The sequence below is a fragment of the Fusarium falciforme genome, chromosome 2 (assembly GCF_026873545.1).
Source record: "Fusarium falciforme chromosome 2, complete sequence".
Taxonomy (NCBI): Eukaryota; Fungi; Ascomycota; class Sordariomycetes; order Hypocreales; family Nectriaceae; genus Fusarium; species Fusarium falciforme.
Genome location: NC_070545.1, coordinates 201,723 through 221,860, shown reverse-complemented (window position 1 = coordinate 221,860; position 20,138 = coordinate 201,723). Strand labels below are relative to the sequence as shown.

The 20,138-nt window shown below is 50.1% G+C and overlaps 6 protein-coding genes and 1 pseudogene across 7 annotated transcripts, besides 1 other annotated feature; 4 read left to right on the top strand and 3 right to left on the bottom strand.

The window, feature by feature from the left end:
- Window positions 1–1,974: 1,974 nt before the first annotated feature.
- On the top strand, window positions 1,975–3,753 carry NCS54_00199200 (Hypothetical protein; the record flags this gene model as incomplete). Its single annotated transcript, XM_053147603.1, has 1 exon — window positions 1,975–3,753. One exon carries the CDS (start codon window positions 1,975–1,977, stop codon window positions 3,751–3,753), a length of 1,779 nt encoding a protein of 592 aa, XP_053003578.1.
- Window positions 3,754–3,960: 207 nt separating this feature from the next.
- NCS54_00199100 lies at window positions 3,961–7,332 on the bottom strand (annotated as a pseudogene). The gene is made up of 5 exons: window positions 7,072–7,332; window positions 6,279–7,024; window positions 5,213–6,230; window positions 4,473–5,159; window positions 3,961–4,422 (listed from the first exon to the last, which is right to left on the bottom strand).
- Window positions 3,961–7,332: a sequence feature.
- Window positions 7,333–8,008: 676 nt separating this feature from the next.
- Window positions 8,009–9,671, top strand: NCS54_00199000 (MFS domain-containing protein; the record flags this gene model as incomplete). The annotated part of the gene is made up of 5 exons (XM_053147602.1): window positions 8,009–8,194; window positions 8,246–8,382; window positions 8,429–8,572; window positions 8,626–8,855; window positions 8,902–9,671. The coding sequence occupies 5 exons, from the start codon at window positions 8,009–8,011 to the stop codon at window positions 9,669–9,671; spliced, it is 1,467 nt and encodes a 488-aa protein (XP_053003577.1).
- A 569-nt stretch (window positions 9,672–10,240) lies between these two features.
- On the bottom strand, window positions 10,241–11,876 carry NCS54_00198900 (Hypothetical protein; the record flags this gene model as incomplete). Its single annotated transcript, XM_053147601.1, has 4 exons — window positions 10,241–10,824; window positions 10,874–11,252; window positions 11,312–11,584; window positions 11,718–11,876. The coding sequence occupies 4 exons, from the start codon at window positions 11,874–11,876 to the stop codon at window positions 10,241–10,243; spliced, it is 1,395 nt and encodes a 464-aa protein (XP_053003576.1).
- A 1,416-nt stretch (window positions 11,877–13,292) lies between these two features.
- Window positions 13,293–14,350, top strand: NCS54_00198800 (Hypothetical protein; the record flags this gene model as incomplete). The annotated part of the gene is made up of 6 exons (XM_053147600.1): window positions 13,293–13,410; window positions 13,463–13,621; window positions 13,675–13,812; window positions 13,864–13,977; window positions 14,028–14,165; window positions 14,214–14,350. 6 exons carry the CDS (start codon window positions 13,293–13,295, stop codon window positions 14,348–14,350), a joined length of 804 nt encoding a protein of 267 aa, XP_053003575.1.
- A 1,688-nt stretch (window positions 14,351–16,038) lies between these two features.
- NCS54_00198700 (Hypothetical protein) lies at window positions 16,039–18,099 on the top strand (the record flags this gene model as incomplete). The annotated part of the gene is made up of 9 exons (XM_053147599.1): window positions 16,039–16,232; window positions 16,279–16,392; window positions 16,442–16,597; window positions 16,646–16,753; window positions 16,803–16,910; window positions 16,958–17,085; window positions 17,132–17,244; window positions 17,290–17,542; window positions 17,588–18,099. 9 exons carry the CDS (start codon window positions 16,039–16,041, stop codon window positions 18,097–18,099), a joined length of 1,686 nt encoding a protein of 561 aa, XP_053003574.1.
- A 192-nt stretch (window positions 18,100–18,291) lies between these two features.
- On the bottom strand, window positions 18,292–19,334 carry NCS54_00198600 (Hypothetical protein; the record flags this gene model as incomplete). The annotated part of the gene is made up of 4 exons (XM_053147598.1): window positions 18,292–18,925; window positions 18,973–19,141; window positions 19,192–19,244; window positions 19,300–19,334. The coding sequence occupies 4 exons, from the start codon at window positions 19,332–19,334 to the stop codon at window positions 18,292–18,294; spliced, it is 891 nt and encodes a 296-aa protein (XP_053003573.1).
- Between the last annotated feature and the right edge of the window lie 804 nt (window positions 19,335–20,138).

The following is a 20,138-nucleotide window of genomic DNA, read 5'->3' as shown; positions in this document are numbered from 1 at the left end:
CTTAAGGCTAATAATACTTTAGTTAATAATATCTATAGCACCTATAGACTACGCGGCGATTATAGCCTCTAACTCTGCCTTCTTAGTTACCTCTAACTTATCTAAGAAGCAAAGTCCCTAAATAGCTATCTTAATACCCTTAGTATATAGCTAATATTTCTAGCGATAAAGCTAGGTTAAATAAGCTAAAACTTTATTTATCCTCGCTTAAGCCTCCTATATCTCTTATTATAGATATAAAAAGTCCTCTTTAATATATTCTTTTTTAAAATCTAAATAATTAAACTCTTAGTAGATATAATTTACTTAGGAAATTATTAATAATAAAAACCCCGCGAGTAAGAATATATAAATAGGCACTAGAGATATTTACTAATATATCACATAAAAGGCTATAATAAGTATATTTTCTATAATAATCTAACTTCTTAGGTAAAGCTAGGCAATAAAGGCTATAAGAATAATAAAATAAGTAAGATATAATCTTAAATCTAAAATAATTAATAATATTACTTAATTTAATAATAGCTAATTACTTTTTAAAAAAAATAAAATAATTAAATATATTAATAAAAGATTTTTATAAGTTAAAAATTAATATATATATATAAAATAACTAAGGTTATAGATATAGCCTTAAGGATAAGACTAATAGAGGGGAAATATTATATTATAGCCTAAAAAACCTCTTAGCTATATAACTAAAAGGGACTTATATTATTATACTAATTAAGAATAGATTAAAATAAATTATATCCTATAGACCTTAATCCCCTTTAATCTAATAAGTAAGATTATAATAGCTTAGGCCCTATAGGCTATAATTTATTATAATCTACTTTATTATATAAAGTATATAAGATATACTTATAATACTTTCTTATATAGTAACTACCTTAGCTATTAATATAACTTAGTTATATTTAATACTTTAAGTATATTACTAGATATAACTTATACCTACTATTACTTAGACTACGCCTAGTACTTTCTACTAATATAAACCCAGCATGACTAGTTTATCCCTTAGGAAATATATAATCGTTATAGGTAAGCCTACTAGGCTATTTAAAGGGAAAGTCTTTAACTGAGTTAGAGAGTTTTAGTTTTAATAATATTATATAAATAGCCTTTATTTAAATAATAAGATAAATAAAGACTTATACTTAATAAGAGTAGCTTTAAAAAAAGTTTAAATTTATTTATAAAAGTAATTAAAATAAAAGAAAATAATATTAATATTTATAAAATAAGATATAGTATTATTATTAATATTTTAAAATTATTTTAAAAATATATTTTTATACTAAAAATATCTTATTATTACTTATTAATTATATTACCTTAACTTTTTTTTTAAAAAAATATATAAAATTAAATACTTTATTAATCTTATATAGCTTTATCTAAGCTTATATAATAATAAACTTATATATCTTAGCCCTTATAGTAATATAATATAAAGAAATTCCTTATATTTTATAATAATAATAATTATTTTAATTTTAATAAGCTTTAATATAATAATATTATTATATTTATTAATATAAAAATAAATTTAAAATTAATATAAAAATATAAATTTTTAATTATAAAAAATTAAGAAATAATAATTTTAATTTATTAATCTATTACTAAATATAAGAATAACCTAGTATTTATCCGATCTCGGCGTTATCTCTGTCAAGTTTGCAATTCATTCCCTTTGGCAGCCCCACTTGGCCCGCGGCTAGATCCGCCGCTATTGGGTATCTTATCAGATGGCCCCCGAGTCGGCGCCTTGCTGGGTGTCACAGGACCATGTCAGGCAATCACACAGGCAGGCAGCAAAGAAGGCTGTGTGCCCTGCTGCCTCATCTTCCATCAGATGACACGCTTTCAGCCTTGAGCCTCTTTGTCGGGTACATTTCTCTCTCCTACATCAAACAACAGGGGTCCACGTCCCTATAGGATCAGACAAACACGCTACAAACCATGAGTTCATCGTCTGAAGCGACGCCCCTTTTAGGCGCCGCCGTGGGAGATACCTCGGCTTCGTCGAGTTTATTACCTCACCGACCCGAAAGCGACGGTAGCCGCGCCCAAGACAAGAGGCTATCCGCCGGCGTCGCCCGCATGGCCGTCGTCTCCAAGAACCTCACCACGGCTCATCGCGTCTGGCTGTTCGTCGGCATCTTCATTGTCGGGTACGCCTATGGTCTCGAGAGCCAGGTGCGCTCCGCGTACCAGCCCTACGCGACTTCGAGCTTTCATCTGCACTCGTACCTCAGCACTATTAACGTCTTGAGGAGTGTCATTGCTGTGGCGGTTCAGCCGACGGCTGCCAAGGTTGCTGACGTGCTCGGTCGCTTTGAGGTTATTGCGATTTCTACCATTTTGTACACGGTCGGAATTGCCATCGAAGCGAGTGCGCAATCTGTTGAGGTGTTTTGCACTGGGTCCATGATCTACCAGGCCGGATACACGTGCATCGTCCTCCTCATGGAAGTTCTCATCGCCGACTTTTCGTCCATGCGAGCGCGCGTCTTTTTCAGCTATCTTCCCGCTATTCCTTTCCTTATCAACACTTGGATCAGCGGAAATATTACCTCGGCGGTTCTGAGCGCGACATCCTGGCGCTGGGGTATTGGAATGTGGGCAATCATCTATCCCATCGCTTCACTTCCCCTCCTATCTTGTCTCTACTTCCTTGAGCGTCGCACCTGGGAAACTGAAGATGGTAAAGAGAGCGAGGAGACTGCACCGCTGGTTTCGCTGCGAACCAACGAGGGCCGATCTAATCTCTTCGACCAGCTCGACGTCGTCGGCCTCCTCACTCTCGTCTCTGCCTTCTCCCTCATTCTGGCCCCTCTGACTGTCGCCGGAGGAACAGTGAGCCACTGGCGCAGCTGGTACATCATTCTCCCTCTAACTCTGGGTCTTTGTTCCATCATCGCATTCGTCCTTTGGGAACAGCGAGGCGCAAGGCATCCCCTTATCCCCTTTCATCTCCTTCGTGATCGAGGCGTCTGGTCCGCCTTGGCTGTTCGGAGTCTGCTCAACTTTGCATGGTATACCCAGGGTAACTATCTCTACACGGTTCTCATCGTTGCATTTGATTTTTCGGTCGAGAATGCGACCCGCATTTTGTCATTCTTCTCATTCTTTGGCGTCATAACTGGAGTTCTTGCCGGTCTCGTCATTTTCAAGATTCGTCGCCTCAAGTTCATCATCGTTGGAGGAACATGCCTTTTCATGGTTGCATTTGGCGTTCTCATTGCATATCCCGGCGACCCTTCCAAGACTTCGCAGTATGGAATCATCGCGGCACAGGTTCTTCTCGGAGTGGCTGGTGGGTTCTTTGCCTATCCAACTCAAGCGTCGATTCAGGCGTCTGCATCTCGCGAGCATGTGGCCATTCTCACAGGCCTTTACCTTTCCTTCTACAACGTCGGCAGCGCCTTTGGAACCTGTCTATCCGGCGCCATCTGGACTCAAACCTTATACGGAACTCTAAAGTCAAACCTAGACTTTCAGTCAAACAAGACGCTGGCAGAGGCCATCTACAACTCACCATTCTCTATTGTACCTGACTACCCAGTCGGTACAGAGATTCGAACGGCCATCATCGACAGTTACAGCTCGGTTCAGAAACTCCTTTGCATTGCTGGGATGTGTGTCTGTATTCCCATGGTTGTATTTGCATTGGCCCTTAGAAACCCTCATCTGTCGGAGCGCGAGGTCCAGATTGAAGATGACTGCGAGGAGGCTTAGGCATTGGACATGAGGCTTGTTTGCTTGGATTTATTCATCATTTGAGCTTTGGCTGAACAACTGAACCCAGCTCAGGCTGGTAACATGCATCAACAGCAGGATAGAATGCATTATAGACAAGCATTTAACTTAGATAGTATTTGCTGCATTATCAAGACAGTAACATAGCTTGCATTTAAACATCATATTCTACACCCAGTAAACCAATTATAGTCGAGCCCTGTTCTCTTCCCATCGTGCCTTTAATCGTCCAAGCATCATCCCAACATACTTGACATCAGTAACATCAGGAACGCTCCTCAGCGTCTCACTATCCTCCCTCGACTTTTCAGTCAGATAATCCAAGCTTCCCTTCTCAGCAGAAGAGGCAGCCTTGGGACCGTACTTGCCCTCGAACCAATCTAGTAGCTTGATCGGCGGGTTCTTTGAGGGGTCTCGGTCAGAGTTCCTCAATCTGTCCATCCACTCACTCGTGGGGAGGGTTTCGAATTTGAGACCTGCGCTGGTCATGGAGGGGAGCATATCTCGGGACCAGTGGAAGCGCTTGGGGTTTATGACGTGGTATACTAGGTCCGCGTCAAGACTTCGGTCAGCGGGTGCGTTGGCGCCGAGGTTGGCCAGGTCGAGGATGGCGCTGGCAGCGAGGTTCACGGGGAGCCAAGTCATTTCCTAGCAAGATGTCAGTAACAGCGCATAGAATTTTTCAACCATGAACTCACCTCGTTCAGAGCGGGAAGAGCACCGAGGGTCTCGGCCGTCTGAATCATCAAAGGAATACCCTCGGTAGTATTCCACTCTCCAACGTTCGTGTCACCAACCAACTGTCCAATACGAAGAACCCTCGCAGGCGCACCAGCATCCTTCATGGCATTTCGTGTGATATGCTCCGCAACGTACTTTGAGCGCGCGTATCCAGTGTGCTGAGCATGGGCAGGTGATGGGACATAAGACTCGAGAACAGAACCAGGTCGAGGTGTACCTCCTGCCGATGACACTGAAGAGCAGAAGAAAAACCGGGCAGGTCGAGGGGTTTGCACTGAAAGAGTGAGTTGGATCAAGTTGTGCACGGCCTTGATATGCTGATCCTCAAAACTTGAGACGGAAATGTTGAAGTTGACGGCCCAGGCGCTGTGGATGACTGTCGTCAACTTGGTGCTCAGCTCTTGAATTCTGGACTCTCCGAGACCAAGGTCTTGCTTGCTCAAATCGCAAGGCAGGGCAACGACCTTGCTCCTCTGCTCTTGAGTCAAGGTTAATCCACGAGTCGCAAGGGAGCTGTCGACTCTGTCAGAGGCTGCGGCCTCGTTGGATGCTCGAACCATGGCCCATACGGCTCCGACACTGGGTCGTGCAGTCAGTTGAGCAAGTGCATGAGCTCCCAAGGCTCCTGTAACACCAGTAAGAAGCTAAGATACTAGTTAGCCCTGTGAAATGTGAATCGAAAAGAAGAGATACTCACCACAAGCTCCTTCTCAGGCTGTGGAGCAGATCCAGCAACATGAGGCTTGAACGAAGAGTACTTGGCAACCAAGTTCTTCATAACCTGCAACTGATCCTCAGCCTCACTATCCTCACCCGTCCTCAACTTCTCCAAATGACGAGCAAGAAGCTTCACATTGCCCGTCTCATAGAGAACATTCTGTCCCAGCTGAGACTGTCTACCACCGAGATCAATCTCTCTCTTGATCAGACTCCACATCTGGATGCACTGCAGACTGTCAACGCCAGAGGCAAAGAAATCTTCCTCCGGAGAAGAGAGCTTGGCGCCGCATTTTTCGTTGAGTTGGCGGATGAGGTACGTCTCCAGCTCTTCGCCTTCGAGCAGCAAAGCCCCTTGTTGCTCGCCTTGTCCTTCGTAGGCGGCATAAGCAGCCTCAATCTCCTTTTCAAACTGGCGATACACGGGAACACGGATAAAAGTTCCCTTGTCCGTCCTTGGATATGCCGTATCCGCCTGAACGATAATCACCAACTCCTTGGGCACTCGGGAGAACGACTCGGCTCGTGAATTGGCGTCTTCCACTGCAGGCCAGATGCGTTCGAGGAACTCTTCGTCAGACATTTCAGCAGCCCTATCAGCCTTGACGATCAAGACTCCAGGATAACTTCGTCCCTCACCATAGACGATGGCCTCTTTGACAATCTCTTCTTGTCGGATTCGGCCTTCGATGGGCAGGGGGAGAACCTTTTCGCCGTTGATAAGAGTGAAGCGATCGTCGAGACGGCAGGCGTACTTCCAGAGCTTAGGTCGTGTCGGGTGTCGAGTGAAGAGATCTCGTGTGCGGAATGAATTAGGCGGGTCGTCAGAGTTGATGGTGCTCTTTGATGGGAGACCGTCCAGGGCAACGCATTCGTAAAGGCCAGGGGCGACTTCGTCCATGAGGCAATAAGGCTCAGCTTGGGGCAAGAAACGAAGATAGCTCCACTCCTTGTCGCCTTCTGGGCGTGTCGAATTCATGAGTCTGCCCGTTTCAGTTCTGTCAAAGAGTAAGCATACTCATAAGCACTGGTTCTCTGTCACTCACGCTCCGTAGTTGCCAACCAGGTAGACTCCATTCTCTACCAGTCGATCTCCAAGATCATCAGGACAACCACTTCCAGCATAAAGAACCAGCTTGACACCAGCCAAAACACGGATACCCTCCTCAGTCTCAGCAAGTAACTTGATGACATACGGAACCGAGTGAAGAATCTCGGGCTGAACCGTGTCAATCATCTGGATGATCGACTCCCTCGTCAAAGGCAAGTTGTAGTTGCAAAAGTAGAGTGGCTTTCCAGAGTAGATGGACCGGAAAATCTCGTAGAAGCCGTGGCTGTGAAACATGGGCGAAGTGAGCAAACCTCGCATATCCATGTTTGTGGAAAATGCAGCGATGCAGCTTCTGTTGGTCAGGTAGATGGGCTTGGGAAGACCGGTTGAGCCGGATGAGTGGATGATGACTGCCACCTTGCGGGACTCGGCGTCTGGGTTGTAGTCGCGAGCAAACCTCGGTGCGTCGTAGTTGCAGTAGTCTGAGTGTTGCAGCAGTGGAAGAATCTCGAGTGGTCGGTTCTGTTGGACCTCCTTTAGGACTGGGTGGAAGTTGGGTGTGGTGAGAATGGTGTGGCAGTCAGCCAGGTCGAGCAACTGTGTAATTGCTGGACAAGCAAGTCGAGTAGAGATCAAAAACGAAGAATATCCAAGCCGGTTAAGAGCGATGATCTGGATGACAATGTGAATACCAGATTGGGCGAGCATGCCAACAACAGGAGCCTTCTCAAGAGTAGGATCCTACACCAGTAAGTCTCAATCACCATCAGAAATACACTTATACTCACCACAGACTTGAGACCCATCTTCTGAAGCTTTGCGACGGCAGCGTCGGCGTATCTGTCAATCGCAATCGCGCTGTGCTCCTTGTAATCATCAACCCCCGCCTCAGGAAACCCGAGCAACGGAGCATCCTGCAGCTCCGAAGCCCTCCGCTTGATCATCTCATCAAGCGTAAACATCTTGGCCTGGAGGTCAAAAGACTGGATGGGCGGCGTCCTGGCCGCCTCGAAGCCGTTCACGTCGTGTCTGATGGTCATGATGTCTGTCTGCCTTGTCGAAAACAGGTAAGCACATGTTGAAGGCAACTCCCAATAGAATGCCTTTGCTCTATATATCTCAGAGATCCGGTTCCAACGGCGACCCGCTGATCCCGGAATGATATCCGAGGTGTTGCAGGACCCGGCAAAGGACGGACACCTCTTGGTATCACGTCTTTATCCGGCACATACAATCTCAGCCCCAACGAATCCCAGCTTCACACCTTATCCTACCCTATCGATTCGCCGATCGTATGCCAGACGCTTCTTTATCCGACACGACGCGGGGTAGAATGCAAAAAGCCTCCAATGGGGGCGACGGATCCACCATGACCAAGTCGGATTTGCGCCGCTTTTCCGCTCATGCTCCGTTTCCATCACAAGAGTTATCGGCTATCTCTCCTGTAAACTCAATCTCGATTGAGGCTGTAGACGGGGCTTCGGAAAAGCGGCTGTAGACGCAGTTTTGCTCCCTCGCGACGCTATCATGGTTGCAGGCCTTCCCCATGGGGTAATGCAGCTATGGCGTCTCTATGATGAGAGGGCCATTACTAGGAGAATGTATAGTTTGTAGAGCTTGGGTAGTTTTTATACGTCTATAGCCAGATGAACTATATCAATGTTGTGTCCATCGGTTACGGGTAAACCTCACCGTCCTCATCGCCACCCTCCTAGAATTATCACAATGGCTACTCAAGAAACAGCAACCAACAATGTCAATCCCAAGGATGAAGCGACAGTTGATCATGTTGACTTTCAAGAAGACATGATGAAATCCACTGACGTAGAGCAGCACGACAAGTTTGGGTCCCACGCCAAGACGGACCCAAAGGAGATTGCCCTCGTCAAGAAGCTCGACATGTACTTGATGGTGAGTTTGCTTGTAAATTGCACAGCTGTGACTATGTTGACAGCTGTCTAGCCTATTCTCTGGATCATGTACTTTCTAAACTTTCTCGATCGAAACGCCATCGTCAACGGGAAACTCAACGGCCTGGATAAGGATCTTGGCATGGTTGGATCCCAGTACAACACCTGCGTCAGCATCTTCTTCGTCGGGTGAGTAAATACGCAGTCTGCAGGTTGAAAATGCTAACTCGTATAGATACATCACCGGCATGATTCCATCTAATGTCTTGATCACCCGCATCAGACCCTCTTGGTACATGTCCGGGTGGATGATGGCGTGGGCGATTGTATCGACTCTTATCTGCGTTGTCAAGAGTTATCATGGCATGCTAGCTTGCAGGTAAGTTCAGAAACCCTATTCAGAGAGAGCGTACTAATATGATCCGTCTCCAGACTCATCCTCGGTATGACTGAAGCTCCCTTCTACTCTGGTGCCTGTTACCTTGTCAGTCTCTTCTACAACAGAAAAGAGACGGCGACTAGACTAGCAATATTCTACACGGGCAATCTCCTCGCGAGTTCATTCTCCGGCTTGATCGCAGCAGGTGTCTTTGCTGGTCTCGACGGACGATACGGTCTAGAAGGATGGCGCTGGCTCTTCCTCATCCAAGGTGTAATCACTGGTAAGTAACCACACCCCCTCTCACTTTACCATCTAACCTCCCATAGTGGGAGTCGCCGTAATCGCCTTCTTCATGCTCCCCAACGCTCCCCTCCAGACACGTTGGCTCAGCCAAGAAGAGCGCCAACTCGCCCACTCTAGAATTGCCAACGACACGACCGAGAAGCGACCCGCTACAGGCAGTTGGTCGGGTCTCTGGGATGCTGTTAAGGACTACCGGACTTGGATCTTTGCGCTGCAAGGAAATCTCCATCTCTCTGCCAATGGCTTCAAGAACTACATGCCCACCGCTGTCAAGTCCCTCGGCTTCAACACCACCATCACTCTCGTCCTTACCTGTCCCCCATTCCTCATCGCGACAGCTACATCAATCCTCGTCTCATACTCATCTGGTCGTCGCAACGAACGGACATGGCACATCACCATCTCAAAGCTCATCGCGAGCATTGGCTTTGCTGTAGCTACTGGAACCCACAACATCGGAGCACGATACTTTGCCATGGTCCTCTTCGTCGGCGCCACATACGGAGTAAATAACATCAACATCGCCTGGACATCTGCAACTCTCGGTCAGACAGACGAGAAAAAAGCAGCAGCGATTGCCATTGTCAACACTCTAGGTAATCTCTCATTTGTCTATACTCCTTACCTTTGGCCAGATAGCGATGCGCCGTTGTTCCGTCTGGCTATGATTGCGAGCATCGTCTTCTCCATGGGCGTTGTGGCGACGGCTTGGGTGATGAAGTTTGTGTTAAAAAGGGCGAACAAGAAGATCAGGGCATCGGATAACGAGGCGGTTAATTTTTACGCCTATTAATTATGTTCAATGAAGTTGGAAGAAGAAGCGGCACAGCTTTTACCATGCAGGTTATGAAACAAGTACGTGTGGAAGCTAGCTATGGTCTGGGAATGAGATGGGAAATTGGGCAATGAATGCCTCTCGGGGCAGGCGTGGCTCTTAGTATCTAGGATGAAGTTAAAAGGATGGGGGATTTGGTACCAGAGAGAGCCATTGTACCTGACCAGATGCCAATGTTTGGATTGAAAGCCTTTTCAACTCGAAAACAAAGTCCAACAGGCCATCTGGGCTACCACTTGCCCTCTGTTGATCTCTTTATCTTCGCCGCTGTTGGCATAAATCAGGTGCCTTAAATCAATACCGAGTTCTGAGCTTAGGTTCCAATGCTGTTGCAGTGTTAAAAGTCGTACTCTTTGCTGCTATGGTTAACACTCTCGGCCGTCATGCAAAGGAAAGTCTGCCAGCAACTCTACGAACAAAGGTTCACTACGGCCACAACAGGAAAGTATCCCAAATGCCTTGTCTATCGCTCTAGACCTGATGCAAATGTACATGTACAAGAAATATCTACTTTCCAACCCCAGACCTTAGTCCTTCATAGACCTCTTAGCAACCCAAAACTGCGCATTGTACGCGCTCTTGGTCAAGGCCTTGTTGTTGAATCCGTAGACAGCCTCCATGCTCCTAACCTTTCTCTCCGGCAATGTCAGAGGCCCACATGATTCATCCGTGTCAAGATACTCAAAGCCCATGACCTCGGTGATCCTCAGCACCTCATCCAGTGACAGCTGCACGTACGGACCAGATCCATAGAGGAGAGGTCCAAGGTTGATCCAGTGACCACCGGTCTTGAGCACCTTCTTGATTGTGTCGAGGTAGCTCATGAGGTTTCGGGCAGTGTCGATGAAAAAGTATGTGACAACGACGTCGAACTTGCCCCTCTTGCCAATAAAAGCGGTAGTAAAGTCGCCCTCAACGAGGACTACAGAGCTAGCGTTGATGCCAACATCGGGGAAGAGAAGTTCTCGGGTCATGTCTGCTTCGGAAATGTGGTGTGACCAGCCCTCAACAAAGGGGTGCCAGGACATGGAGTTGCGGGCTCTGTTAGCTTCGACAAGGCGGTAGGCGAGGTTCATGTACATGGACCACTCGTTCATGGTCACTTCGAAGCCTAGATGCGTTGTTAGAGAGTAACCATAAAAATACAACATGGATCTTACCTCCGAGTCTGGCAATATCATGGCCCAGCCTGCCAAGACCAGATCCTGGAACCAATGCCTTGACAGGAGCAGCTCCATCTCGCTCAGGGAAGAAACCTTCCAGGGTCTTGATCAGACAAGAAAAGGGCCCATTCCTCTCGGAAGCACCCTCCTCAGTCCAGTCACGGACATAATGCTTCAGAGCCTGAGAGACAGAGATCCGGTCGGCAGTCTTTCCGGAAGCCTCAATTTCTTTGGCATGCTTCTGGAACTCGTCCTGGCCAATTTCGTAATACTCCATGGCATTCTGGACAATACGGTTGCAAAGGTCCTGGTTCTTGGTGAGGAGAGTATCAAAGCGGGCAAACTTCTTGGAGTACTGAAGTTCTTTTTCAAGTAACTGGTCGCGTGCAAGGGTTAGAAAATCAAACAGAATTTTCAGGCACAGAGTTTGCTTACAGCTCGCTGAGCCTTTGTGACATGCTTGTAAAAGCCTTCGAACCGATCAAGCTCAACCTTCTGACGCTCATGGTACTTGCTGAATCCGTAAAGAGCATCGAGAAGGCGATGTCGGGGATGATTCTTGTTCCAGGTACCAGCATCCCGGGCCATGTTGCCCATCAGCTTCTTCTTGGCCTCTGCATGGCGAGGCGTGTTGGGCTCTCCGGCGAACTGCTCCAGAGTGACAACAACTTCGTGGACCACCTCAATAGGAGAGCTCAGGGTGCCAGACTGTAATGACGTATATGTTAGCTGAGGTTGCAAGGTTGTTTCTGTTGTCGTCGCCATCTGAGTAAATGACATTGCGGTTGTGGTGGTGGTGGTGAAAGGGTGGGGACGGGATAAAAGAGAAAAGAGGACAAACCAGGTCGGAGGCGACGTCAGGCCCATTTTGATTCGTGGCAGACTCAACCTTGATGTTCTCGGCCTCGTTGGCGTCCGCAGCCGTGCATAAGGGGCCGATGGAGAGAAGCAGCAGGGTGGTGGACGAAAGGAGCGCCGTGGAGGCGAGCTGAAGTCTCATGGTGATGATTGATTGAGGTGGGATGTTTTTTTCTTGATCACAACCACAAAGTCCAGAGCCCAATACGGAGGCTCCTGTCTGTAATATGACTTTACGTGATGAGCGAGAAAAGAGGGCCTCGAGGAAAAACGACTATGTACTCTGCCCTGGACGCCACGGTTAGTTTATCAAGGTTACAAGGTTGACAGGGTTGATGCTGGTCGGTTGTATCCCGCGAGCCGTGAACCGTTCCACCAACGGGGGACGGGGTAAGCGACGACGAACCTGGAGAGATGTTCAAGGTGTGCGTGCAGGGGAAAAAAAAGAGAAAGAGGAAGAGAGACAAGACGGCTCTGCATCATGCAAACCAGTCGAGAGATAATATCCAACACTTTCACTCTAAAGCCCGAGCCTCACAGCGGCCCAACCTTTTTGTTCTGTCAACTGCTGGTACGTTTTTCGGTCGGTGGCCTGAGGTTCCTTTGGATGAGAGACTTGGCATGAGATGGTCTTTTTGGCGAGTCGCCGCTTCCAGCGTTTGTGGAGGGGCACACACACAAGAGCAGGAACACGAACAGTGGGGGAAGGCGCACCAGCTGAGCTTCCGGTCGGGGCAAGCGCGGGAAAAGTGGGGTCCGGTCCTTGTGCTTCGCTTGCCCGGGATTTGAGTCGATTTAAGGTGAGGACCTTGATGGCCCTGCCAAGACCAAGCCTCGCGATTTCGTTTACCCACGCACGCATCTCCACGGGCCAACAGGGGACCTCACAACCTCTCGTCTCTCTCTGTACGACATCTCCACGCCGGTCTCTGATCTACCCTAGGCTCGACCGAGGAGCCAATGGCCGACTCGGTGTTCTTTGTTCTCGCAACCTTGTGCAGCATAAGCATACAAGGGCCCTGTCCTCTTCCCGTTGAGCACATTCCAACCTGCTGCATACTACTCACACCCCATCCATCCCATGTCTCTCTTTATATCCGTAGCCTCTACTCTATTTCTCGTAGTCTCGCCGAATAATTACTGTATCCAAGGATCTAAACATTGTCCCCCCACGTCGTCTTGTCCGATCTTCAGCTTCGAGCGTTGTAAGACACCCCTCGTATCCACGCCCACAAACGGTTTGTCAGGCCCCAATTGCCACGAACCTTGATGCATACAGTCGCTGCAGCCTCCATCTCTTCTCTTGGCGATCCCGTAGAGAGGCAGTGAATCACAGTCACTAATCCTCACGCCCCTCCCCCCTTGACACTTCAGCTGTCAGTGGCTGCCACTGCACCGTCACTGACACCGTCACCTACGACCTACATATAAAGCTCCCCTCCACACCCGTTGCCGCCTCCCGTTGTTGTTCCTGCATCCTCATCCTCACCTTGCTGTCTCCTTCTGACAAAAGCCACTCGTTCTCAAACACCTCAACACCACCAAAGAACAAGTCAAGATGAAGACCACCACCTTCGCCGTCGCCCTCCTGGGCCTCTTCCCCGCCGTCATGGCCGCTGAGTCTCTGGCTCCCTCCCCTACCGAGTCCGTCGGTTGCGAGCCTCATGGCGACCACTGTTTGTTTTCCCTTCTGACACTCCCTTCTGGCAGCATGATCTAACAATCCAGGGCACTGCGAGGCCGCCCGCACCACTCTCGCTACCGCTAAGGCTCCCGCTACCACCGACGAGGAGGATCACGATGATCATGACCACGAGGCCGGTGAGAGCGAGGCCCTTGCTCCCTCTCCCACCGAGTCCGTCGGCTGTGAGCCCCACGGTGACCACTGTGCGTCTTCTCTTCTTCGCTCTCCATGCGCCAATGCTAACTCATCTCTCCAGGGCACTGCGAGGCTGCTCGCACCTCCGTCGCCGAGGTCGACGCCAAGACCACTACTTTCGACCATGCCGCCGGTGCTACCGAGTCTCGCGCTCCCTCTCCCACCGAGTCTGTCGGTTGTGAGCCCCATGGTGACCACTGTACGACTTCCCTGTTCCCTCTGCAACATCAATCAATCTAACAATCGCTAGGGCACTGCGAGGCTGCTCGCACCTCTGGTGGTGCTGCCGCCGACGCTGTGACTTCCGAGTCCATCGCCCCCTCTCCTACCGAGTCCGTTGGCTGTGAGCCCCACGGTGACCACTGTACGCATCCCTCCAGCTTCACTTACTCGTCTCCATTCTAACCTCTCTAGGGCACTGCGAGGGTCCCCGTACTGGTACTGACGTCGCCGCTGCTACCACCGAGGAGCACGACCACTCCGCTGGAGCCACCGAGTCTCTGGCCCCCTCTCCCACCGAGTCCGTCGGCTGCGAGCCCCATGGCGACCACTGTATGTTCCTCAATTGCTCACTCTTGCAATCAGCTAACACATATCCAGGGCACTGCGAGGGTCCCGCCACCGGTGCTGCCTCTGGCACTCCCACCTCTTCCCCCGAGGTCACCGTCACCAACGCCGCCGGCATTCAGATGGTCCCCGTCGTCGGCCTCTTCGCCGCGGCTGCTCTGGCCCTGTAAGGGACCCTGCGAGGTTGTACAGTAGGCATCCAGGGGAGTTCTTTGTCGTGTCGGCCCCTGGGATCGCGAAGCAGCGGATGATTAGAAAGGACATGGCAACAATTCACACCACCACCGTTACTTAGGTAGTTTCGTTCGATTCAGCTACACCTTGCTAGCTCGATTAATCAACTTCTTCCCACCTTTTTACTCTGCTTGATGATCTTGCTGTTGGTGATGTCACAAGACATGTTGCCCGAATTGGGCGAGCCTTGTACCAATTGGCTTGTTTCAAACTTTGAGAAACAAGACCATGTGTCGCTGCTGTGCTGTGTTGACCGGGTAATTGAAGACCTCTGGTGGTTCAGATGGCTACATTGTGGTCAGTTCTACATGGCCATGCCTTTGTGCAACCCCCAACAGCACAGAGCCAACAGTATTGCCATTCAAGCACATTTGTGTCCATGACGGCCAACATCCATGATGATCAATCTCATCTCAGCTTCATCGATTCCCCATGACGCCTCATCTGCTTGCGCCACGCACCATGTGGTGTGCGCCTTCCCGCATGAACAGCGCCGACGTAAATTATCCATAAAAGTAACCTTTTTTTCTTGAACAAGCTCATCCCATGTCTAGCATGACACTAGGAATTATTCCCGCAGAGAATTCCCTGTTTTTTTCTCTTCTCGCTCACAATGGGGAGGGGGGACCCTTCACCTATTGGTCTTGGCGCTTCCTAGCCTGGCGGTTCTGATCCATCCAGATAGTCTATCAAGGTTCTCAACCTCGCTTTGCAACTGCCCACTCGCTCACTCGCCCACGCCGATGCAGCTAGGGCAAGGGTTTACGTTGACTGTGCATCGGACCTTGGTACCTGAGTAAGGTTCGTATGCATCGAGGCCGTGTCTCTATCAAGATGCAAGGTTGTGACGGTGACCTGGGTAGGTAAGATGCAGGTAAACTAGACAGCAGTAACCCCCAACCTTCCCAATGGGTCGCTCCTTCCTCTCGAATCGGAGCGTTTGCTTTCCAACTCATGGCATAACCGCTTTTTCCCCGGCTCCGCTGAGATCCATATCCCACGCATCCACGGCCTTGGAACTGACACATGAGGTCGCGTACCCGGTGCACACCCTTCTCGCAACGATATGGACCCTTGAAGAAAGTCCCCCCATCGAGAAGGAGGCGCCGCCAAACTGACCGAGGATTGCCCAGCCTGTTGGTCATCGGAACGTCGCCGTGGAGCCTTCTACCCATGATTCACCTACGACGTGCCTAGCACCACAACGCACCGCAACGCAACGCACTACATCCCCGCCTCGTTTCATTGCACATGAACTCAGCATATAATCCGTATTCACTCCCGTCCATCAGCTACGCCAAGCCAACCGGATATCCATCCAGGTCGATGCCCCACGGTTCTGCCCGCCTGCAGCTGCCCGCCACTGACAGAACTTTGTTTCTCTTGGTCAATGAGGACCTTGATATCCAACCCTCCATCCATTAGAGGAGGGGACTTTTTATTCACTGCAAACTCGGCCCCCACGCCGACGGACGTTTACATATATTAAGCTTCTTTTTTTCCACCTCTTCTTCTCTCCTCCTGCCCTCGTCCAGATCGATCATCCGCAAGGCGCAACCTCGCTCTTCGGTCAATACATTGCATGCTCTCCCACCGCTGCATACCACTCGCTCTCCGAACCGCCATGACTCGCACCGGTCGTATTTGCGGGAGCCGTCCCGCCGTGGTGTTCGTCGGAGCACTGCTCTTTGCCGGCATCGTGTCGGCCTCGATCAACCCCGGCGCCATCAGACGCCAGGCCACGGCCACCAGCGCCGGAGCCGAGGCCAGCATGGACTTTGAGTCCCTGACCGGATGCCACATGCATGGGACGAAGCAGTATGTGCTCTCGAAAAATGGGATGATGGTTATTGATATTCTCTAGGTACTGCATGGCGGACTCTACTGAGTACCAGATCGTCCCTGAAGCCGCCGAGGCGACGGCCACCGAGGATCCTCCCTCTTCGTACACTGCCTGCCACAACCACGGTTCAGACGTGCAAGTTCTTTCGTCCTCCTACGTCGATACGCCTCTGACAATCGTCCAGTTACTGCATGAACCCCAACGGTGGCGAAGTTCAAGTTCTCGCCGAAAACGAAGCCGCCCCTACTCAGACTGCGGCCAAGGAGACTGGCAAGAGCTCCGCCGCTGACTCGGACAAGATCACCGCCGTCACTGAGTGCCACATGCACGATACCTCTCTGTGCGTTGTCTCCGCTGTGCGCAGCTGATATATGCTAACATGGGATAGGTACTGCATGGGCCCCAGCTCTACCGAGTACTACGTCCAGACCACCATCACCAACACCGAGGAGTTTCCCGCCCAGCTCACCGATTGCCACAGCCACGGCGAAGAGACGCAAGTTCTTCAGGTACTCTGGAATTGGGCTATAGCTAACACTGCTCAGTTACTGCATGTCCGACGATGGTGAGGCTCCCATCATTCTCGCTGAAGATGTCGAGTCCGGCGCCGCTGATCCTGAGGAGGAACACTGCCACTTCCACGCCGGCGTCGAGTAAGTCGCTCTCCAATCCCGGTCTGTTCCAACGTTAACACGATTAGGCATTGTGTCGGAGGTAGCCACGGCTCTGAAGAGGAGGGTGGCCGCTCATGTGGAAAGGTTGACCGAGACTACAAAATTGGTATCCGTATTGGCATGCTTTTCGTTGTTCTCATCGCCAGTTCCATCGGTAGGTCAAATTCTCATACTGAGAACCCTGAACTGACAGTGTCTAGGTGTCTTTGGTCCCATCTTGATGTCGACTTTCATGCCCGTCAAGTCCAACCTCTTCCTCACTGTCCTCAAGCAGTTCGGTACTGGTGTTATTATCTCCACTGCCTTTGTTCACGTAGGTTCCCCTATACCCCTATGTCTTTCCTACTAACCTCGACAGTTGTACACCCACGCGTCCATGATGTTTGGAAATGAGTGTATCGGCGAGCTCCAGTACGAGGGTGTCACCTCAGCCATCGTTATGGCCGGCCTGTTCATCTCGTTCGTGATTGAGTATTTCGTTCACCGAGCGATGCGATGGCAGGAGAACAAGGAAAACAAGTCCGAGGGCGCCATGTCTCCCCAGGCGCTTGCGAAGGCGGAACTTACCAACGTGACTATCATGGAGGTTGGTATCATCTTCCACTCGCTTCGTAAGTGCCCACTCATTCCGCCATGACGTCTACTAACTTCTCTAGTCATTGGAATTACGCTTGTCGTCGCTGGTGACTCCTTCTTCATCACCTTGTCCATCGTCATCATCTTCCACCAGCTCTTCGAAGGTATCGCTCTGGGTACTCGTATCGCGGCGGCTGGCTATGGCCAAACTCCTCTGGCCCATTTCCACTCCCACGGGCACTCCCACAGTCCCGCTCCCGCGGTGGACCGAACTGGCACGTCGACCGTTTCCCTGACCAAGAAGCTCATTCTTGGTGCTGGTTTCGCCCTTGTCACCCCCGTTGGCATGGCCATCGGTATCGGCGTCCTGAACGTCTTCAACGGCAACAACCCTTCCACTCTGATCGCCCTAGGAACTCTGGACGCCCTCTCGGCCGGTATTCTCGTCTGGGTCGGACTTGTAGAGATGTGGGCGCAGGATTGGATGTGGGGAGGCGAGCTCACCGAGGCTGGCCCTGTCACGACTGCTCTGGCCCTGTTTGGTCTTATCTGCGGTATGGTTCTGATGAGTTTGCTCGGCAAGTGGGCTTAAACAAGCCTTGGATACCCCCCTTTCGACATACTAGTCGAAGCTTGGAGTCTCGAAGATAGTCCTCCTACAAGATGCAGTGTTAAGAACATTGCTTTCGCCCCGTAATTACCACGATTAGATATACCAGAAAGTAACAGTACTCTTCACTTCTTTCACAAACAAACTTAATCGCACTACACTTTTTCGCTTCCATCAGTCCTTCTTGGCGCGTGCCTGTTGGATGCGTCTGCTCATGCTGCCAACCTTGAAGAAGATGCCGATGATGCCCTCGCTCACCCACCTGGGCAGACAAGACAATAGCCAGACCCGTCCAGACATGCCTCCAGCCCAGTACCAGTCAGGAGTACCTCCAATCAAGCCTCCAAACCATCCCTCGCCCCTGAGAGCCTGTCCAACCAGCTTGCGCGCGTAGATCTCGGTCGGCACCGTCGCCGTGTTCTGGCTAAAAGTAAGGCGACGAACAAACACGTCCTCAACAGGCTTGTACAGCGAGTTTTCGGGCAGGGACCGGTGAGTGCGGCTAGCAATGTTGGACCTAACTGTGCCGGTGACGGCCGTCATGACACGCACGCCAAAGGGCTTCAGCTCGAGGCGCAGAGCTCGGCCCCAGACGTTGATGGCGCCCTTTGTGGATGAGTAGATTGCGCCAAAGAGGTAGGGCACCATGGACGATGTGCTCGAGATGTTGAGGATTAGGCCGCGGGCCTCGATGAGGAGCGGCGCAAAGATCTGAACCATGGACATGGGGCCAAAGACGTTGACCTCGTACGTAGCACGGACGTCGTCGAGGTCCATGTCAAGAGCGGGGATAGTGTGCGTTCGGCCGCTGAGGAGTCGTCAGTATAGGAGTTATGGTAGGAGATGGGGTCTTACGCGTTGTTGACGAGAATGTCAAGACGACCACCGGTGAGCTCGGCGACCTTGTTCTTGCACTCGACGATGCTCTCGGGCTTTGTAACCTCCAGGGGAAAGACGCTGATGCCGGGCGCCTCGAGGTCCTTGATCATGTCGGTGTTTCTCACAGTGGCAATGACATGACAACCTGCAGAACATGGGTAAACGATCGTTTGATGCGGAATATGAGAAACTGACCTCGACGATGAAACTCGGTGACCAGGGCATGTCCAATGCCTCCAGGCGAACAGCTACCATCAAGCTCAGCATCTCAACTCAACACGTTCAATTTGTCAAAATTCCTACCCTGTAATAAGCACAAAGGTCTTTCTCTCAGCCATGATTACTTTTAAAGTCTGGCACAGAGTCGTGATTCGTCAACGTTGAGATGACAGAACAATGATTGCTGTCCACAAAGACAATTCGTAAATAGCTCTCGAGGGATAGAGAGGGAGCATGTGAAACCTGGCGAGAAAGCTTAGCTGTGGTGGTTTGTGTGGGGGGAGCCGAGGCTTGTTGAGGTGACGCCACAGCTCAACGGTCTGCGCCACATCCGTGTCTCGCAACACCAACCTAGCTGATGGAGGGGGGGTGGCTGCGGTTTCATCTCGAGTTCAGATGGGACTTGTTATCAAGGCCCTGATTGAGAGAGCCATCTAACTACCTCTACAGATCGCTATTTGATCCCCAGCCAAGTTAGTTGATGGGCAATTCGAGACGATCGTGATCAGCTTGCCTCTAGGGTAAATGAGTGATGTGACCATGAGCCTTCGACATTGAAGCCAGATGCTTTTTCACTGGACAAGTTAGCTTTCATTCGACTTTCAGCGGAGAGAAATGTCCAAAACTGCACCGATAGAATTCTTCTGGAAAATTTTGAACGACTTGGGTAGGGTTGGTGTGGAGGAGCGACCAAGTGTCATGGTGCAATCCGATGAATTCACATACAGGAGGAGGATAATTGCTCCGTCACATTTCCAAAACAGGACTTCAATTTTGTTCGAGCATTCAGCGGAGAGAGCGAATTTAGGGTGTACCCTGGAATAGACATTCGTCTCAGCGGGACTGCACGTTGATAGACCGGTTGTCGCCTATGCGCATGGAGAGCCAATGGCCGGCGTTGTTGTCGAGATGCTCTTTTCTAG